This window comes from Calidris pugnax, unplaced genomic scaffold, assembly GCF_001431845.1.
Source record: "Calidris pugnax isolate Ruff unplaced genomic scaffold, ASM143184v1 scaffold211, whole genome shotgun sequence".
Classification (NCBI taxonomy): domain Eukaryota; kingdom Metazoa; phylum Chordata; class Aves; order Charadriiformes; family Scolopacidae; genus Calidris; species Calidris pugnax.
The window spans coordinates 2981228-3003447 of NW_015091083.1; the positions used below are offsets into that span (position 1 = coordinate 2981228).

The window sequence follows — 22220 nt, forward strand, 5'->3', positions numbered from 1 at the left end:
AGATATGAGGCTACAATATCTGTGCTCCAACTTCTGGCCAGGCCCAGGGCTCACCAGTTTTCCATTAAACTGACTGCCCCATAAGGTAGACAACTACCAGTACGACTGGTTGTAGAAAACTTAGAACCACTCTGGGAACAGAGATCCAGGCTCCAGCAAGTTCTACAGTAAGTTTGACCAGTCCAAGGTTCTCCACATTGCTCAGCTGAAGCAGGTTAAAGTACCTACCCACTCCAGTAGCTTACTGTCTAACTAGTTACAATGGCATCCAAAAGTAGTTAACATCTTCAGAGCAGGTCAAAGCAAAAGCGACTACCAGTGGGTGGGAGGAATCCCAAATGGTGCAAACCACTCTCTGAGGAAATCATAATATTCATAGAATCATAGAATGGTTAGGGTTGGTAGGGCCCTCAAAGATCATCTAGTTCCAACCCCCCTGCCATGGGCAGGGACACCTCCCACTAGACCAGGTTGCTCAAGGCCACATCCAGCCTGGCCTTGACCACTTCCAGGGATGGGGCATCCACAACTTCCCTGGGCAACCTGTTCCAGTGTCTCACCACCCTCACATTAAGGAATTTCTTTCTGATTTCTAATCTCAATCTTTTTTCTTCCAATTTAAAACCATTTCCCCTTGTCCTATCATTACCCTTCCTGGCAAAGAGTCCCTCCCCAGCTCTTCTATAGGCATCCTTCAGATATTCAATAATTCACATTCACCCCCCCCAGCCCCAAGCCCCCACCCATGAGATCAGTCAGCGCCGCAGGCGATCCAGCAGCCTTACCTGGGATCTCATTGGCTATCACCGACGGAGGACTGGACTGGTTAGTGCTAACTTGCTGGTGGGTGATCATGTGACAGCACTGCGGCACCGCGTTGTTGACCATGTACAGGGTGTCGGGCACATTGGACATTCGAACCATCCGCAAACGAACGAGATCGGTTTGTTCCACCATCATCTCATCCAGCACCGACTGCAACGACAGCCATCAAAGCCCTCATGAAGGCACCACACACACATACCCATCGGGGCCACAACTCTAACAATGTCTAAAACATAGTATTTCCAGGTCTCAAACAGTATTTGGCTTTTCCACCACGTTTTCTATTCCATTTTCCAGTCATGATCAGAGTTGAGTTTCAGAGCTATGAGCAGGCAGGTAAATATAATTAGGGAAGGTTGCTTCCTTTATTTTGTACCTGTTGGGCTAGAAGTAACCTTCCTGAGGCCAGACCCCCTGGATTCTGTCTCAGACCATCACTGCCTGTAGGTCTCAGCTCTCTGTGCCATTGAGTAGAAGGCATTAGTCTGAAAATGAGACATCTTTCCCTCAGATGTCTTAAAGAATAGGAAGGAATTTATGCATATTCCCTTAAGATTCTTATTTAATATTAAATGGATTTAATTAGAAAAAAGGGAGGCTAACAGGGCAGTAACAAAAAAAAATCAGAAATCACTAGTCCACTATTTTTGCATTTCATACCAATTGAACTATGAATAGGAGTATAGTTACCAGATAATAAGTTTAACCCTTCTAAGGTTAAATAGCTCATGATTTTTTAAAAATATTAACAGCATAATATGAAACTGATAGAAACAAGCAGGATTCTTAACAGGGATAAAAAAATAATTTAGAATGCACTTTTCACTTTAAGGTCCTACTAAAGTGCTCCCATATTGTATAACCTGAAAACTAAAAGTCAAAGCTTTTATCATATGTTCTTTAATATGTTTTTGTTAGTTTTAACAATTCAAGAGACAAAGATTAAATTTTAACTGGCTAGTCTTTCTTTGCTGCTTTAGTGCCACCTGGTGCTCTCTAACCTTTGTGCCCAAAATGCAGAGTTCTATTTCTCCCCTCAAAGAGGATGTCAACAACAACTCACACCCGTAGAAAGTATTTTCTTTCTTAGGCACAGGGCAAAAGCTCTGAATTCACCAGAGCAGTGCCCGGAGTTCACAGGTGATGTGGATGTGCACAGCTTCACCTAATCCTCTTGTTCTGCAGTCACCCTGCAGTCACTGCTGGGGCTCACGAGCTCTTCAACTAAGTCAGAGCTGCCTTAAGTGGTAGCATTAGTTAGTGACCTAAAAAGGTCCCAATTCTGTCAAACAGAATATGGCATGTTCCTGCCCCACACAGAGCCATCTCTACACTGTCACCAAACATCACCATCAGAGATGTTGCAAGATCTTCAGCCTGACAGACCTAACACAAATGTCAAATAGAGAAGCCACTGCTTGAGCACGACACCAAGGAATTCAAACTGGACACAAGGTATTTATTCCATTTTGCGGAGGATCGAAAGAACTTTGGATATGTTCCCATTCAAACAAGAAGATGAAATATCAGAGTCCTCTGCTGAGTGGAATAGTAGCTCTCCACCCAGCTCTGGTAGGAGCTGGGGAGCCTGAAAGACCTGGCACCAAGGTTGCTGACTATCTGCAGACTGGGACTCTCAGGCTCTCACCTTGCCATCCGCCTGCCAGGAGGGCTGCCGAGGAGCTGGGCCGGCAAACTGGCTGGAAACCAGGGAGGTTTCCCTCAGAACGCTGCTTTGTTTCCGGTGGAATTTCATCAAGATCTGTCTCGCAAACATTTCAATTTCGACAAAAAAAAATTTGGTTGAATTTTTTCTGACCAGTTCTAGAGATTCGAGCCTGATGATCAATCTTGTAAGTCTTGTTAAATTGAAAATGTTAGTATTTTAGGCCAGTACATGCAAAGAGAGACAAAACACACCAAAATCTTTCCGTTACAGAACCCCCTAATTTAACAATAGTCAAGTGTCATTAATGATTATTACCTTAGCCTCCTCCACATATGGTGAGAACAGTCTTGGCCGCACATATATTCCAGCATTTTTTTGCCGCAGCCAGGCATTTGACTTTCCACCTTCTGATGTCGGTAGCATGTCTGAAGGAGGAGTACTAATCAGGCCTCTCTTCATCTTTAAGAATCAAGAAAGAGTTTTATGTTTTTTAAAAATATAAATATGGGAAAAAACTTGCAAGAAACTGCTTTAGCCTTTGGATTTAAAGAACAGAAAATTCAACCAGAAAAATAGTTATACACACATTATTCTGAGTGATAACATTTTAGGATCTAATCCTTTAAAAAAAATAATTAACTTAAACATTGTAGAATCTGAAGTACAAAAAACCCAGAGATAGTATTTGTATAAGACGACTGACTTACTGCATCACTCAGTACTTCACTATTCATGGGTAAGATGTGCTCAATGCGGACAAAAGGTAGAAGTGGAGACAGGATCTCTCTCAGCTCCTCAATGTCAAGATCTCTCCTCTTCACGCCTCTTTTATTCACACTGTGAGCAGTACCACTGAGTAAATTAGGCTCTGTGGGAAGGAACGAAAAATAATACGTTTAAATCAAAAAGAAACAGGAAAGCGCGAGTTTACAGGGGTTATAGGAATTTACAGAAAGAAAGAAAATCACAATTTTAAATCAACAGTGCTTATCAACATTGTTCCACAAAACTATTTCATGCCTTAAAATCCAATATGAAGCATCCATAGAGACAGGTTCAGTTTATATGAGCATGGGTTATTTGCACAGCTGTCAGTTTCAAAGTGTAAAGCACAGAGAAAACATAGAAATTGTGTTTGGTGTAGTTTATAAAGCTCTACCAAGAGCTATGCTATGAAAACATTTGTAGCTCCCTGCTAGCAGACCCCCAAAGGACTTTCTCCTGCAGCTCCTCTCCCACGCCCCAGCAGTTTTCAGAGACTTATTTTCTACAAATTAAGGCCTGGGATAAATGACTGCAGCCTCCTTCTGTAACCCACCTTAGTAACAACTGTGTCAAGCCCATTCAAATTGCTCTCGAGGACACAGGATCCCCACTTCTGGCACAGACACACATCTTCACAGAGATTGCAAGATGACTACACATGATGCACTGGGGTGATTCTCCCTCCCCAGTTAACTACCTTCACCTGTGTTTTAGGTACTGTGCCCAACCTGAATTTGACTAACATCACTCCTTGGGGAAACCTGTCAAACACACCCATCCTCCCCTCAGTACAGGGAGCTCAAGTTTTGGCCACAGAGCACTACAATTTCTAATGTTTTCTGGTATTTGACTTGACAGCACCACTATTCATTCAGAGCTGCAAAATCAGGAGGGTACTGGGAAATTTAGACCAAATTACTAGAATAAACTTGGCCCTAATGTGACAGAACATGGCCTAGCTCTTATTTCTGCTTTTGCTTATCATGTTGGCTGATGATCCCAGGGAAGATAAACAAGCCATTTACTTAATGAACACCACAGACCATGAAGCTGCTCCAAATGAGCAGCTCCTTCCCAGTCCAGGGCTGTTACTGTTTAACTGGCTCCATTACATTCCAGCATGCCCTAAGACAAACACTTAGAAAATCTTGTTCTGAAAACAGAAAGTTAATACTTACTCAGGTCACTAAAAAACACATATTTTAACTGACTTTTTGTTGCATTTCATGCAACATATCCACATCAAAGCAACTGTATCACAAACAATAGCAGTGGATTGCAAAAAACATGGCCAGTCCTCCGAAGACAGCAGCCACAGCAGCACCCCTCTCTTTTCACACAGGCAGGCTCTTCCCTTTCTGTTCCTCTTGCTGTACCGTCTGATTGACACTTTGCGGGTGGGGATGGACCACAAGCTACTTGCATTTGTTATTTGGGAAATATATATTTAATCTACTTCCCACATCCAACGCATGTGAGATTGCCCTTGAAGTTACCACTGTAGCAATAATACACGTCTGAGCTAATAAAAATATATTTATATCTACTTTAGGAAAAACACTGATGTCGCTTGATGGCTTATTTCTCACTATTTTCTCGCAGATTTCTGTGAGAGAAACAAACTGAAGCAAAAGGTTGACACAGTAAACTAAGAATAAGACTAATGTGAGAAGCCTGCATGAGCACAGAAAAGTAAGAGATACTGCAGGGCTTTTTTTATTTGATGGATTAGTTAGAAGGAAAATAATTCTGAGACAACAGGAAATCAACCAGACTTAAAAATGAGACGATCATACAGGATTAAAGGACCTCCAGAACTCTGGCCCAGTCACAGCCACTGTCCTCTCCCCACGCTTCCCCAGACAGGGTAGAGCAGATTGCCCACAACTACATTCAGTCAGGTTTTGAACACCACGAAGGATGGAGACCCCATAAATAGTCCAAGCAATCTGTTCCAGTATCTAACCATCTTCACGGTTTCTTGTGTTTAAACTGAATGTCCTCTGTTTCAGTGAATGCCCCACTGCCTCTCATCCTGTCCTGGGTGCCAAGAGAAGAGCATGGCTGTTTGCTTTGCTTCCTGCCATTAGATATTTATAGACTTTGCTAAGTTCCCCCCTATACCTTTCCTTCTTGAGGCTAAACAATCCCAGCTCCATCAGAATGCCTGCGTTCTCTTTTTTCTTTTTGAGAACAAAAGTTCGTGGTTTTTTTGAAGAAAAACCACTCCACATTTCTTTAGTTTTGACTGTACTATGAACAAAGTAGATTAAATTCCCTTAAGTTACAAATTACCCACGAAAAAGAACATCCATACTTTTTGGTTTATTTATTTTAGCGCTGTGTGGTTTAAAAGATCCTTACCTCGATCTGCTATTCTCTTCATCAACTGGTGTTCTCCCCATTTAATCAGATATTTAAGAATATCTTGTTCACTTGCCTGATAGAAAGAGAAAGTCAGCAATCACACACACAAAAAGTAAAAGTCATATACACGGGTCTTTTACAGCTATAAAGAAACACAACTGTACTGAGAATGAAGTATTTGTACTTTACGATCTGCTATACCACTTGCTCCAAACATTTTAAGGTAGTCCTACTGGTATGATTTCTAGATTCACATCACTTATTTAATCCCTAGGAAGAGGGGAAAAGAAAAACTTTCACAGAAGGAAAAATGTTGTCTATCATGGAAAGTTACAAGTATTAAATTTGAATGATTAAAGTTAATTAAAAGAGGCAGTTCCAACACTAGGTGTTTGGATCTCTTGTTTAACATTACAAATTCAGTATATGCATAGTCTGGAAAGCTATGAAAATAATCAACTAAATTATAATCTAGGTGAAGAGGAAGACTTGCAGTAACACTATAAACAAAACAACTTTGCTTTGTTCACATCTATATACATATGCTAACTGCTCAATATTTTTAGAGGAAAAAAAATCAGGTACTGAAAAATTTAAATTTATCTACCCCATTTCTTAACAACTAGGGCATGAAATCTAGTCATAATACCCACTCTCATGGAAGATCAGCAGTACTGTTACTGTAATTCCTGAAATGTCTAAAGTAAACAAAACTTCTTTTAAAAATATCCACTTTAAGTAATCTCTAACACTTTATACTTTTTTAAAATAAGGTAAGATTAGGAACAGAAAGAACTAAAAAAAACCAAAAAACAAAACCCAACCAATCATCTTTAAGTTATAAAAGGCTGGTCATCATTTAAAAGAGAAGTGGCAGCAAAAAATCCACAAGCTTTCTATCAGTCAGTATGGTTTCCTCTCCCTAAAACCACACAATCACTGAAGGAAAGTCACAAAAAAAGAAATTCTGCAACACTTGTCAGAAAAGGTATTTTTATGTCTCTCTCCAAAAATAAATTAAGCTTTCTGAACAATTACTAGTTTATTAGCTCCCACTGCCCCTAATTAAGATGTACATCATTACAGCAAAACTACTACCAGCACAATTTTTATAAAACACTTAAACATGCAAGGCAAATGCTAGGTTCAGAAAACCTTCATATAAAATAATTTGCAGCCATTTCTAAACTATTATTAGGCTTCTAAGCAATAGCATATGCCACCAGTTTGGCTTGTGTTACAAGACAGGAACAAAACAGTTTTCTTAATCACTACCTCAATTTCAGTTTTTATATATTATAAAGGAATGCTTAGTGTGCACACAAATCCACACTTGCCTACAATTTAAAATGAGCTATTGCCAAGCACTTTTAGTAATGGTGTAACATAGCCTGCTTCAAGCAGGACCAGCTGTATTCTGCATTGCAGGCTACCTGTAAATAGTCAGACTGAATAGCTGTGAGCAGGTGGTCCTTGCTGAGCTCGTAGAAGACATCTGAAGTCATGACCTGGGTAAACTCCTCACAGAGGAAATGTAGCGCTTGACGATGTACCCACTTGGAACCGTAGGGCTGAGAGCTCCACTTCAGAATGGCAATTAAGGTGTCTAGTGAGATGCTCTCAGCAATAATATCTTCACAGCCTAGGAAACAAAAGCAAAAATCAATGATGTTGTTGCAGAGGCTCTTCGATCCTGAAGGAGTAATACATATGGCTAAATCTGTAATATAAAGGGTTGCGTGACTCCCAGTGACAGTAAAAACAGAAGTGCCCTACAGACCAAGGCTGCAAACAGGGTTACATTCTGACTAAAAGTATATATATAATATATAATTTTAACTTTGGTGTAGGATCCCAACTATACAGTAATTTACCTTTCAAAGGCACATGAAACACCATGTCTGCTGGCACATCTGGATGAACAATCAGAAAGCTACTTCAGCCCTACTAGAACCTCCTTTGATTAATACACATTATCTGACCATTTAACACATTTTAGAGTTGCAGATTTGAACTTGAGTCACTATTGTCCAGAACAGATTCACAGAAACCTATAAACTGTATCAGAGGTGGGATTTTCATCTGTGGACCCTCCTGAGATAGACCATATAGAGGAGCAGAAACAAAAGCGGTGACGTGTTGGTACTCAGCTCCTCAGCACAGGATGAGGGCAGCAAAGCATCGTTTTCTGACTGTCAGTGAAGGCAGGAGGCAGTGCCTGGTTGCTCCAAGGCCACCACCCTGGTCTCGGTTCCAACTGAGGCACAAAGGGTGCCGAGAGAGAGCATCTTCTCTGACAGGGAAGCAGAAAGCGAAGCATCCAAGATGCAGGTATTCTGACTCACGGGGAGTCTGCTAGAGTTTCCTCATACCCACTGCATTAGGATTTACTCTTTCACAGAGTACACATCTGACGAAGAGGAGATGGGGGATATTTAAGTTTCCTGAAGGGAGACAGAGCAGATTTGGAAGATGGGAGGGGAGATGTATCGTGGGAGACTTGGGGTTACTGAGTTAAGACAGACAGTACCACAATGTTGGTAACTTGAAGTCTCCAATAGCACTTTGCTGATTTCATTTGTACATCTGGTATACATATTCATAGTACAAATAGAAATAATATTCTGTGAAGATAGCAATTTAAAGGAAAAAAACCAAACAACCATATTCTAGAATTATACATTCCAGTCTCAACTCACTACCACCACAAAATTACAGCTGTGCTTATGCCCATGAGAGCTCCCCAGACAGTTCAGAGCAGCATGTCTACACTGCAATTATTTTACTTTTTATACATCATCATTTTCCTCTCAGTTTCAAGGATATTTAAAAACTAAACTTTGAAAGTTGTTTAGAGAAGCCATCTCTACAGACTAAACCGAGCAAGAAAGGTTTAGCACGGTAATCAACATTTGTCAAGACAAAGATCAGAGGGTCTCCTGATGCTACACATTTTTGAACTGGTTGCATCTATGTAAGACACACCAGTGGCAATTTATGGAATTAGAAGAAAATCTTACTTGTTCTACATAGGCCAGCATATAGAATATAAGCATTGACTCCATTTCTGTTGCAACTAATAATGTGAAGGACAAGTTATTAAGAAGTTTGTAGTAACAAGTGAACATGCTACTTTAAATAGAAAGATATTGGTCAAAGGAACTACTTAGAAGCAAAGTTGCTGAAAAGGCAAACTTAAACAGTAAGGTAAAAAAGGAGATACTAGCAAGCAACAGTTTAAACATGAGGCAGGTTATAAATTTACCTGTCCTATTAAACACAAGTATTTCTACTTAACACTACAAAAAAGCCAGCTTGTTAATTATGAGAACAATATTCTGCCATTAACATTTTCTAAACTTAAGTATAAAAAAAAATTACAATGAATACAGTAAATACAGTCAATGCTTAATGATAATGTGTGCAGCAAATTCCAGGAATATGTCTGAATGTATATGTAGTTTTGGAAACAATTTTTATTTCTTTTCTAAAGGAATTTATGAAAATGTCTGTCTCCCCCAACAGTGATAAATTTTACACCAGCTCGTGCTTAAAACAAACTCTCCTCAACAAGCACTTGGATAATTTGTTTTTCACATGCCTGATTCATCTGAGAAAAGGCAGACTTTGGACTCCCCAGTTGTTGTTGACCAAGGGCTAAGTGCTGAGTCGTGTTTTCAATGCACCTGCTTTGTCCTTTACCATTCCTGAAGTTACATGGCACTTCTCAGAGCTACCTATTACCATTAAGTAACATATTATTATTACTACTACAAGTAAGAAGAGATGACTTACCACAGATAGTGACCTCACTGCACGGTGAGGAGTAGCCTAAATATGAGCAGTGAACAGACAGCAAGGAATGACTGGAAGTTACAAGTAAGAAGAGATGACTTATCATAGATAGTGACCTCACTGCATGGTGAGGAGGAACCTAAACATGGGTAGTGAACAGACAGCAAGGAATGACTGGAAGTAATTGGAACACCAGCCCGACCGTCACTGGTGCAGATGAGAGCAGAGGATGAGAACTGCTCTGAAATACGCTCCTTGGGTTTCAATACAGGTTAGAGAAACTGCCCCTTCTGGATGGGTAAATTCCCCAGAATTCTAAAGGATACACCTCACTCTGAAGCCTTAAAAAATTCTGGTCAAGAATCTGATAACTGGTGTTTAAAAAAAAAAACCAACAACCTAAAAACCTATCTTAAAAAAAGCTCAAAACACTTCATGTCAGAAATCTGAGTAAAGGAAACCTGACGCTCTCTACCTTAAGACCCAGTTTTACTCACAATTTTCCTTACATTTTTACTTGCACAGTTAATGACTGATATTGTATTTAACCTTGTTGTATGAGTCCCTCTTATCTTCCCTTTTGGGGCTCAGAAAAGGAAAATGTTAAGTTCACAGCAAACCTAGCACAACAAATGAAAGGTAACCATGGATAGTTGCACTTTGCCTAAAAGAGGAGTTTACTTCCCTAAATAAGAAACACACAGTTCTGTGAAGCAATTCTTTGGGGTCACCTGTTGTGTTGCACTAAGTCTTGTCCTGCTAAATCCTAACACAACTTTTTGCATGCAATTACTCTGTTTACATACAAGCTGACTTCAGCAGATGATTACATCCCCCTGAAGTCTAAAAATTACACATAAAGATGACTCCACTTCAAAGGCAGTATGTCAACCCACTCCCTGAAACTGGTCATGAGGAAACTTAAACTGTAAGAGCAGAGAGACTTATCTCAAAGTGAATCCCATTCATAGTATTTAATCTGATATTTCTTTTTGAGACAATAAGGATACCTGCAAAGACAGAAAGCTGCATTTCTGTGAGAAATGCAGTTCCAAAGATCTGAGCAACACTGATTTATAGAAACGGAGCACGAGCCCAGTCTCGGTTCTTCTGTCAGTTTCAATTATTGCACAACTACTGACCATATGACATCATCAGGTGAAAAGCTCATTTAGGATGCCTAGCAAATGAAATAGTCCTTTTCCCAAGTAATTTTAGCAATATGTCAGAACTGTGGGATTATTAAAAGTATTTCTTCTGGAGTAAGCATGAGGTAACAACTGAAGTGGTTTTTGAACATCGAAATAAATTGGGTCAACCCAATTCTAGCTATGGAAGGAATCCAATTTTGTTTCTTCTTTGGCAGAAGGTTTTTTTTGCTTTAAGAGTCAGCCGCTTGGCAAAAAAAGCAGTCATCTAATACCCACGATATTGTTCTTCACAGTGGAACAGAGCATTTTTCTCCTATGAGTGCTATTTTACAACATTCAGGCAGCAACAGCCCTTCCAAGATCAGTTTGCAGTGTCCGAAAGTGGTCTACCACCAGCTTCTGTGACAGTATCTTTCTGCGATTCAACTTGGATTCTAAAGAAATGAAAGATGACTGTCACATTTTGGACAAACGAGGCTATTCCAAGCTGGATACCAGTAGGTCCTGCCTACAAACAAATCCTTTCTGCTTCCCTAGTTCTCTCTAAAATGCAGTTCCACAGCCCTTCCAAATAGAAACAGTTTGAGCCCGCCTTTAGCATGCTAGCTAGTAGTTTGGGATCTTAACAAGGCAGTTGACAGACCTACCAAAGACAAATAAATGCCTTCAGCAGTTAGCAAAAGTGGAGTTAAGCAAAGTTTTTACTACAAAATTGTTAGCTTGACTTAACTCATCCCATGGTAGTAAGAATTCATCTTGACACTGAAGTGCCTTCAGCAGTTAGCAAAAGTGGAATTAAGCAAAGTTTTCACTACAAAATTGTTAGCTTGATTTAACTCCTCCTGTGGTAGTAAGAATTCATCTTGACACTGAAGTCTAGAAGCTATTCAATGTTTGTTGCACTAGGAGAAACCATGCTGGCAATCAGGAACCATACTTTTTGAATTTGCTGGCATGTAGAGAACAGTCAGAGCCATCACCTGTAGCTATTCTGGACTGCAATGTTTGGAAGTTTCAAAGATGCTCATCTCATGAGCACCCTTGCTGTTCTAACCAAGCTTCCTGCGATGTTTGGAAGTTTCAAAGATGCTCGTCTCACCCATCCATGAGCACCCTTGCTGTTCTAACCAAGCTTCTGATGGGAAGAGAAAGGAAAAAAGGAAAACAACATTTGTTCAGCCGCTTTCCCATGTCTTGCAGACCCAAAGATGCAACCGTGTCCTGAACTTGCAAAGGATTCTTCAGGAGGCAGCCGACACCCACAGGCTGTGGGAGCAGTCACAGAAGCCAATCCCCTTGTACAGTGGTATTAAACCAGATTGTCATCTTCTTACATTCCACGTCTCCCACTCTTCTGTCACACTGGTGCTTGGGTGGCCACCCAGTGAACTAGCCAACTAAGTTCTGTCAGCAACATTAGATCCCAATGGCACAAACCCTAGTTCCAGCACAGAGACCAGAAACAAGGAGACTAATGCAGGAAACAGGGCAGCAGTACAAGTTCTGACAGCCAAACACTGTGTCAGACTCAAGTGACCTCATACAACCTGAGAGACATGGCAATAGGAATTTATGTTCTCCACAGCAGCAGGCAAAACATCAGTTACAAAAACAGTATGAGCAAGTCAGAAGACGTACATAGTACAAACAGGCAACTACACCTTTTTAACTGGTTAACACATAAACAGCAACTGCAACAATTTCTACTTTCCTGTAACTGTATTATGAAGAAGGGATCTTGTTCAGCATCTATCTTCTGGAGGCAGGCTGACTTTTCCAGTTTATTAACATTTATTCCCTCCTATTATCACCATATTCTCTGTCATAAAGGAATGCTACAGGTTTCTAGCTTCTTGAAGCTTTCGCGCTTTTCTTTTTCATCTCTTCCCCAAATCATTTAAAAAAAAAAAATCTTTAAAAAGAGATTAAGTTAACTCTTAACTGATGCCAAGCCTGTGATTTGCAGGTTCGTTATTTTCCACATTGTAGAACTCTGAAGCACACAAGTTTTGGTTATGTGAAGGTGCAAAACTACATAAATATTGTGCAGAAAAGAAAACAAGATCTAAGTAGCACTGGAGATCGAGGACTCAGCAGGAATTAGTGGTCAAACACTGTTGAAGCTTATTGGTAAATTCAGTACCTCTTTTGAGATATTTTTAATCCCTCTGCTGATTTTTCTAAGCACAAAATTTAAAACATTCACTTATTCCCATCCTTGAAAGGCAGAATTCTAAGTGCATCTACTATGGTACTGTTAAAGTACATAGTGTTATTTTTTTGCTTTATTCAAATACAAAGCTGACAACTTTATAGCACTTCAGATTAACTGTTTAAGCAAAAATAAAATATGATCTGAAGGTTAAATCAGGTAGCATTCTGTGTTATGTTAATGTTCTGGTCCAACATCCAAACCAGGACAGGTAACCATCTTTCCACAGGGAAAAACTCACTACGTTATGTTGAATCCAATACAGCACATTATCCAGTCATTTGAAATATTAAATTAGGGACGACATGAAAGCAATGCAACTTGTGTTATTTGAAAATATTTTCATTTATGATATGGCAGTAATACAGCTGTTAAACATTCTAAGATATGAAAAACTGAATTTTTTTTAAATTGTAAGTTTAGCCAGAAACATAAGGTAACTGTTACATGTTTAAAGCATTCTGTATTTGTGGCAAAAGCTCTTTAATTTTCATTTTTGTGAGATAAAACATTAATTTACTCTTGTGCTCCTGCCACACATAAAATGCACTAATTTAGGAAGCCATCAGTTAATAATGGCCCTTGACTGGGCTTCAAGCATTCCTTAAAAAGCACATTCAGCACCAGTGGCAGGCAGTGCAGCTGATCCAGCTTAAACAGAAAACAATCATGGGTCAGAAACAAAAAGCTGCCTACTCAACCATAACAAACCAGAGGGAAGAGCTTAACATGGGAACAATGAAGGGCTGAGGGAGGACAAGCTGATGTTCAGACTGCCACCAGCCATCACTGTTCAGTATTTAAGCAGTGTACTTTCTAGAACAGAGGTGGCCGAAAGAAAAACCTGAAAATAGCGACTAGTTCTGTTTCTCTGCAAAAATTTGTTTGCAATGTCCTAGCTATGTGCCTAGTTACAGGACTCAGTTAAATTCTTTATACTTGCACATAACCCTGAAGTGTAACTGCTCTAATGAAGATCCTTTCTACTTCCTGCTTTCTCCTGTCTTCATCTTCATAATATAAAACATACATAAGCAATACATTCAGGCTTGAGTGCAAGCGAAGCATTGTAAGGAGATGATAGGTGAGATTTATGTTAATATTTATTTAATCATACCCAATTTACTTTAAAGTTGTAAGTGCCAGACTAGCTCCTTTGAGCATTCCTCCTGATATAGAACTGACACACTTGCTCTAATCTTCCCACAATGCATTTGTGTGTATTTAATACTGCTGCTGTGGGCTTCCTGGCATCTCAGCATTTCAGTCCCTTGCTGAGATCAAGGGTACTTTTGATGTCAGGCGATATCTGCCTCTAGATCAAAGGCTGCACTACGAATATGGCTTTAAAATAAAGTTTCTTACTTCTTACTCTTGTCAAGAGTAAAGTCAACACCTGAAAATAAAAGGAAAGCAAAAAGTTTAAAATTAAGCTACTTTTTGTCAACTTTACTTTAGAAAACTTTTTGGAATAAGCAGGCAGAAAAGATTACCAGGCAAAACTATTTCATAGGGTCCCAGTATCCAACACCTGTAACTGAAAAACATACTGTACCACCATCTCATTGTGACTATCCATGACAGTAAGCATGTCGTGCTTTCGGCCAAATTTACCAAAACCAGACTGACAGATGCAAACCCCCCCCCTCAAAAAATAAAAGAGAGGAGAGGAAGAGATCAGGAAATTTAGAAGTTTAGAATGAACTAAACTACTCTAATGAAGTATTAATATTAAAATCAAAAAGAGGAAAATATTGAAATAGATACAATAGATACAAAACCATATCAAGCTCTCAGGATGATGTCACTGGGAGGCACTGGGGAAGTCCCAGATTGGATTTAGTGATGGATGGGAACTGGGTTCCAGCTCTGGAGTCAGGAACACACGGACTGGGACCAAAGGCAGATGAGCAGACAGTCTTTTCTTCAACGGCTGATGTCCGAAGAAGAGCTGACCCTGTGATCCCTTAGCTTTTATACTGAGCGTGGGGCAGATGGGATGGAATACCCAAGTTGGTCAGGTTTGGGTCACCTGTCTTGTCCAATCCTCCCCACAGGTGTGACCCCTCTACGTTTTTTCTGTTTTCCACCCTCTATCAGGGCAAAAAAAAGAAATTGGCTGACCTTGGTTGTTATAGCAGTAAGTATAAGCAAGAGCCTCTCTGCAAACCATTCCTTGGCATGAAGCACAAACATTGGTCTTACCACTCCGAGAACAAGCAGTTTTCTCCACAATATGCCCCTAATGTCAGAGAGTCAGAAGAGGGCTAGCAAGATATGAAATTACTGAACAGAAAATTTGTTCTGCTTTACTTCAAACCAGGACAAAGCAAAAGAGCCAAGATGCAGAAGAGGATTCATTTAACAGAGCTACCTAATAAAATTAAGATACCTCAAGACTAACTTCTCTGCAACAGCAGTGGATGTGGCAGCACAGTAAGACTGCAAGGAGGGATTATTTTAACAACGCAGGATGAACAGGACTAGGGAACTGATCTGGTTTTAATAACTGTGCTATAGAAGAGGAAAGGATAAGTGATTTTAAATCTGATCTTTGAGAGTCAATGTGTTAAAACGATTGAACCAGTAGAGCTGACAGAGAGCAGCGAGGCAGCATGAAGACACAAAAGCAGGAGCAGAGCACAGAAATAAGCAGGCAGAGCACAGAAACACTTCACTAAGGGAAGTGGACAAACCTCCTAGAAAGGACTCTAATCCCCACAGTCTCTATGAAAGTAGTGAAGAGCTTCACTTTTTGATAGTTAACAAATATTGCAGCACCCCTAACAGCAGCCTCTCTTCTGTTGGGTACAAATGGGTTTCAGCATGATCAGCTCTACAGATGAGATATGTTTGCTGATAGTTCATTTATTCAAATTAGTTCATTCAAAGATCCAATTCAGTTTCTCTTCCAAGAGGTGACATTCATCGGCTGAAATAAATCCAAGCTGAAGCCAGGATAAATTCTAAATAAAGTAATCTTGCTTTACTTGGACAGTAAAGATTCATAGCACATACCCATACTATCACTGACTTCATCATAGGGAAATCATCTAATAAAATACAATAGTCCGAGAAAGGAGTATCACTGTGTTAGGAAGGAGAAGATTTCCGTGGAAAGAGTCAAAGCTGAATCATCTGGTGAAAATGAAGAAAAATGACAACATCTGGATACTTAGGAAGGTCCCTGAAGATAAATCAAACTAAAATCTGTTGAAAATGAAAACAGTTGATCAGAAGCTTTAAAATACATCAACTTCACTTGACACTCAGTTACAAATACCCAGCCAAAACTGAGTAAAAGTGAGCAAAATGAGTTGGAAATAGTATCCAGACTTACATATAATGAGCCCAAAATATTTTCCAGGAAACCAAGGAGACAAGACTTAGGAAGTCTGCAATTGGCTAGCATGAGTGAACTGAGTCAAAAGTCTTGACCCAGTGGGGTATGGAAATCTAGAGAAGGAACTTTTTTGCTACTTTTTGCTACTGCAAAAGCCAACTGATGGGACTGGTCTAAACTTGGGCAAAACCGGACACCTGCAGCACAACAGAGCAGGAAAGTGCTGTCAGACGACCAAATTAAGAGATTTCCTGAGAACTGCCTGCTCAGGGGTCTCCAACACCTGCATAATGCTGTCTCTTCTAGATATTACGCAGAGTGATGCCAGAAGTCAGATGTTTGAGTGACAGCTTCCAGCACAGAAGTATCCTAACTATGGAATCAGGGGATGGGAAGCACAATAATGAAACAAAGATCTCTCATCTACCTCATGTTAAGTATTATAATGAGGGAGGACAAGGTGCTATGGTTAAGTACCAAAATAAGAATGGTGGTCACTACTACCGTGCATACTTTAAGTAATCTGTCAGTCAAATGCTGGCATACAGTTTTCCCTGATTAAATAAGCTTCCTTTTAATTTAAGATTATACCGGAACAATTCTTCAGTGTCAGCACAGTACCAATGACCTAAACATGAACTCAGCAAATTAAGTATGAAACTATAAGACACTGACTTCACCAGCATATAGAGATTTTCTACAGACTGCTTACTGCTTTCTCCTGTAGCTAGGGAACGCAGCACTGATTTGTAAAATCCTTGTTAGTTCAAGTTAACATCTAGAATTTCAGTACCTGAAGGGGTGCCAAATTTACTTTTGCTAGTATTGAATAATATAATAAATTTCAACCCTTGCCTGGTTTTACTGCATTTCTCTCCTTTAACAACCTCCCCACCCCCCCAGAGCTCACCACTTTTGTGGTCATACACAGATTTACCCGGGAAAGAAGAAAAGGCCTCCAAAGGCCACTGCATCCCTCTGTCTCCTCCCAGTGACCACCCCCCAAAATGCTACAGCTCGGGTTCATCCAGAGGGGCAAAACTGAGCCCGCAGTGCTGCACTCGATGGTTCCAGGCACCCAAGCATGCTGCCAGAGTGCTGCCAGCCCATCGCAGCTCCCGCTGCTGCCTTTCTTTTTCCTCCCCTTGAGGTGGTGTTGGGGAAAAACCTCCTTAAGATCTTGTTACCACTGACTCATAAAAAGTATATTGCAGAGCAGTGCTGATCTGTAGTGCCTTACTGAAAAGAGTGCTGGTTTAGGACACGCTGACCCAAGCATGCTCAAAGTGAGCAGAAATAATGAAACTCAGCACCAAATAAAACATCGGTTCTGTTTCGCAGCATTTACCAACACCTAAAAAATAAAAGCCATTTCCCTCTAAGTCTGCCCAACTTTCTCTCTGAGTTCCTCTATCTATCACTGCTTATCTGCTTTGATGTAGCTGCTTCATCAGAGCACCTCCAGATCACAGTTTTTACATTTTAGGTTTCCACTCTGAGGAAAGAATTGCACCCTGTTCATTTATGAAACAGTGCATAATTATTCAGTGTCTTACCAAGGGCTTCATTCACAGTTTAATTCCCTCATCAGTATTCCCTAAGCACCCTAAATCCTTTTAGCACTTGTATATGTGCAGGCACCAAAACTGAGAAACTGTGCACTTATATCACCTTTTTAATTTCAGCTCATTTTCCTGGGTTGCTCTCAGCTGATCTACTGAATTATCCAGTTCTCAAGTACTACTAACTTGCAAATATTGTATAGGAATGAATTTAACACTGTAGTTCCACTACAGTAAAACTTTTGCCACTTCTGCATTCCATTCAACATTAAGTTTCTAGACATACTTATAGGGGAACAACAAAAATAAGATGCAAAACAGACTGGTGAGGGTTTAAAGGAGTGCCACAAAGATGATCAAAGGGCTGGAGAACCTGCCCTATGAGAAAAGACTGAAGGAGCCAGGATTTTTTTTCTCCTTGGGGAAGAGAAGGCCAGGGGGACCTCATCACAGTATTCCAGTACCTAAAGGGCAGCTACAAAGAGGACAGAGGCTCTCTCTTCACAAGGAGCTACAAGGAGAAAGCAAGGAGGAATAGGTACATGTTGCACCAGGAGACATCTCGATGTAAGACATTTTTTACAGTGAGAACAATCATTCATTGCAACAACCTCCCCAGGGACATGGTATAGTCCCCATCACTGCACAGGGTGCTAGATAGTCTTATCTAGGCTGTCCTTCTCGTGAAAGGTTGGACCAGATCAGCTTTCACCCTGGGCTGTTCAATGACCCTAAGAACACCTAATGACCTCAGAACACTTACTTCGCATTTCTGTAGCGGCATTTCTCAGAGAACTCAACTCCTTTGTCTTCTTCCAGTTCTATTGCCATAGGTTTATTTCAACTTTCAGCATCATCTAAAAATTAGTTTCCTAATACCAATCTCTACAGAAGATACAATAGTTCTGATTAGTTTCCCATATGTCTATCACTCACAGTTTGAGGTAGCTGTCAGAACCCATTAAAAATATGATCTCTTCTTGCAGTGCTTATACCTGCTTTTTCCTGTCAGTGCTCTGACACCTCACCAGAGGTCACAGTAACCCTGCCCAGCTTCCACGTGCAGGCAATACGTTATCAAGATTCAAGTGATCTTCAAGAATAACGGACAGTAGTAAAACTTTTCAAACTAAGTCTGAAAATACTGACTGCCCCGCCTTCAGTTCTGTACAACAAACAGATACTAAGGACCTAAGACTAGTGCAATTAAACTGTTTAAATTTACCTTCCAGTCACAAGATTGCAGACTTATTCTACCCTCTTTGACATAAACTACAGAAATAATCATTCAAGTTTACAGCCTTGTTCCTATAGGGACACTTCAAAACAAGTCTAAATATTTCCTCTGTTCACCAAGGATCTCTTGTATCCTCCCCTGCCATTTATACCCCAAAAATGGCTTGCAGATAAAAGTTGGTGAAGATCACAAATATCAAGACCAGTTATACATATTCAACATAAATAGCATGCTTCAATAATGACACGTAATACAGTTAAAAGCTCTCACATGGCATTTCTTCTGTCCCTAGAAAACACAGATGCATTGCCTACAGTTTACAGATGGAAAATAAATTCCTTTTCTTAAAAAGAATTGTCAGCCATTGATGGGAAGACTCAATAGGGATACTCACACTGCCAAACAGCTAAAAAATTGTTCTAATAAGGTCATATACTCTACAGTAAGGACAGTATTACATACCTTGTGCAAGCATGTTAAACTCCAAGAACAGTGCTATGTGATAAAGCTCCATAGCTTCTTCAGCCCTAGTCATGTTGAGTTTTCCTGCCACAAGAGCCTGAACTTCACTTAAACTGCCCACTGAAGGGCTGGAGTGCAAAACTGAGAGGTCCACCACATCTGTATACATACAGTTCAAAATGACCTTAGCGTATTTTTTTGGTATGATAGATTCATCCAATATAATTCTAGTTGGAGTTCGTAGAGTTCGGTCTGTGATTTCTTCACCAGTTCGTATCCTCCTCTGCAGCAAGTGACGAAAAAATGGAGACCGTGATGAAATAATAGCTTTGTGAGCTCTGAGCTCTTCATCTAGACAGTTCTGACTCCCACCAAAAGTTTCGACTAAGTCAGAGTTGGATGAAAAGCTAAGAACAACATCATAGTAGCACATGTAATCAAACAGTGCGCGCATGTCAACATCCAAGGAATTTGGTGTTCCAAATTCTTCACTGAGCTGCACAAGGATATCAACATTTTGGAATCTTGAATCATCCATTCCAAACTCGCCCGTATAAAGGTAGTGTAACAAAGCAGAAAACATAGGCATATCTATGCCAGCTGTGTTAATATCCATTATTATTTCTGCCCCATACTCTGGTGAGGAAGAAAGTAGAGTCTTAAAAAATGGACATCTTGCTGCCAATATCGCACGATGTACAGGAAAACAAGTTTCCTGAAATATTAAGTCTACATCAGTACAATATTTGTACTGATACAGTTCAGCCATGTCTTTTTGTAGCGTCCTGGCTTCTGGTCTTGCCAAATTAGCTTGTAGATAAAGTTCCTTTAAGGCTGACGTCCCTTCATATTCTTCTACTAATGCATTAACATCTCTGACATCCCAGCCTGAGAGGAGTTCACGCATCTGCTTGGCATGATCAGCAGATCGGCTAGATTTCCGACGCTTAATGAATTTCTTTTTGAGGGTGGCAAGGCCAGAGGTTTTCTTTTTCTTGTCTTGAGGTTTCTCATGGCCATGGTCAAGGCTATACAGCTTTGATTCACAGCCATAACCTTGATGAGAGTAGGATGATGTCCCTGAAGGCAGAAAGGAAAATTGAACATATTTATTCTTTAAATTTGAAGGACAATAACACCCGAACAGTCACACTGTGTCTCTACAAGTTACACAATTTTTCCTTCTCCTCAGATCAGAAAATTTGACAAGTTGGAAGCCTGACTGAAGTCCTTTTTTCTAGCCATTGAGAACAAAAAAATTTTTTTTTGCAACTACAAAGTTTCGGGTGGTTTGTTTTTTTAAATTTACTCAATTTTAAGAGTCAAGCAGTGCCAGTCGACTTAGTACGACACGCCTGTCTAAGCAGAAGGAGAACATTGTGGTCATAATGTTACAAGTGTCATTGTATTAACTGTAACAGGTGAAAAATACAGCCTTTTTAAAAGCTTGTATAATCTCAGTGAAACAGTAGCACCTCCCTCCTCCCCCTTCAAAGCATTTTTCAAATTCTGCGGTTCTTGCATTAAGTACCATTTTAAAAAGAAAAGCACAGTTGGCATCAGATAGTTATCACAGTCAGAAGAAAAAAGGAAGAAAAGAGAACACAGGGCCAAAACATTCAGGGAAATTGAGGATAATGAACTAATTTTTAATGCAAATTTAACAAGAAAGTAAAAATCCTGTCATACGATAATCAAGTAATGCCAAAAGTCATACACATAAAATGGGCTCCTTTCCAAAGAACCACAGATACTAATTTGTGCGTACACCCTATTTAAAAGAATACGGAGAATGTAAGTTTCACTGTATTATTAAAGATGTCCTTTCAACAGAGCATTATACACTTAAGCTACACATGTAATTATTTTTCCCCCTCAAAAATCATTTATAGGTAAATTATGTTACGAACCAAACATGTCAAAATGAAAAATGGATTCCCCTCAACATTATTTGTGTTGCATACCTGGCCCTTTTTGCTAAATGAACCTTTGCTGATTGTCAGTTCAAGGATAGCTGCACATATAATAACACTGATAGCAATTCAGTAAGAAAAAGAAGAGTTAGGATCTGCATTTCTAGAAGTAATGGAAAAGTGAAGCAATGTTTTAGTAAAAAAAGTAGTTAAAAACTATAGTTTAAACAGAACCATGACTCTCATGTTAAAGGGTTATTTTCTAATTTAACTGTATTTACAGTATTTTCACTCTAAGCCAGATGGTGAAAAACCTCAGACATAACACTAGTACACTTGTGTAGCTTCACTATTTGTTGCCTTTTTTAGATCTTTAAGTTCAAAGCACATCCAACCACCAGAGTGTTTAGGGCCTTTTATAATTTGTTCTATCATCGCTCTCTCACAGTTCCATTTGTTTTGGGTAGATTTGACATGATGCTATTTTGCTGTGCTGTTTTGACAATGATGTTATGGGCCAGTCTGTCAAAACACAGTGCTTATTAGTCACCATGTTATTTCATGTAAGTATTTATTGAATTTTGAAAGCCACTGGAGCAATTCAAATTAGACAACTGCAGCAATCTCAGATTTCTGTAAATTGTATTATTTAGGCCTCAATAATTCCAAGTAACCTTATACATTTGCTTTTACGCCAAGCTAATTAAAACTCCCCCAAATCATGCAACACAATGGTTTAACAATTCCTCTATAAGTGAAAACTTTGGGAAGGAACTTTGCTGTCTTTGACTAAACACTTCTAACCATTTTATCCATGCTATATTAAATTTTCTTTGACCAGGCAAAATGTTATTAATCAAATTGAAGTGTCAAGACATTAAATAAACATATCAACTTATATGAAGAGATAACTCTTCAG

At 39.6% G+C, this 22220-nt stretch overlaps 1 protein-coding gene across 2 annotated transcripts in view; it reads right to left on the minus strand.

Annotated features, from left to right (window-relative positions):
• Window positions 1-22220, minus strand: part of BTBD7 (BTB (POZ) domain containing 7) — a 34752-nt gene that overhangs the window by 9193 nt on the left and 3339 nt on the right. Inside the window, exons 2-8 of one of the 2 annotated variants that reach the window (XM_014957665.1) lie at window positions 19389-20468; window positions 7060-7268; window positions 5624-5699; window positions 3202-3362; window positions 2810-2953; window positions 2474-2587; window positions 786-975 (exon numbers count right to left, since the gene is read on the minus strand). In XM_014957665.1, the coding sequence (XP_014813151.1) occupies window positions 786-975; window positions 2474-2587; window positions 2810-2953; window positions 3202-3362; window positions 5624-5699; window positions 7060-7268; window positions 19389-20468 (1974 nt within the window). The remainder of the gene's footprint in view (window positions 1-785; window positions 976-2473; window positions 2588-2809; window positions 2954-3201; window positions 3363-5623; window positions 5700-7059; window positions 7269-19388; window positions 20469-22220) is intronic. The other variant, XM_014957667.1, reaches the window with a different exon arrangement.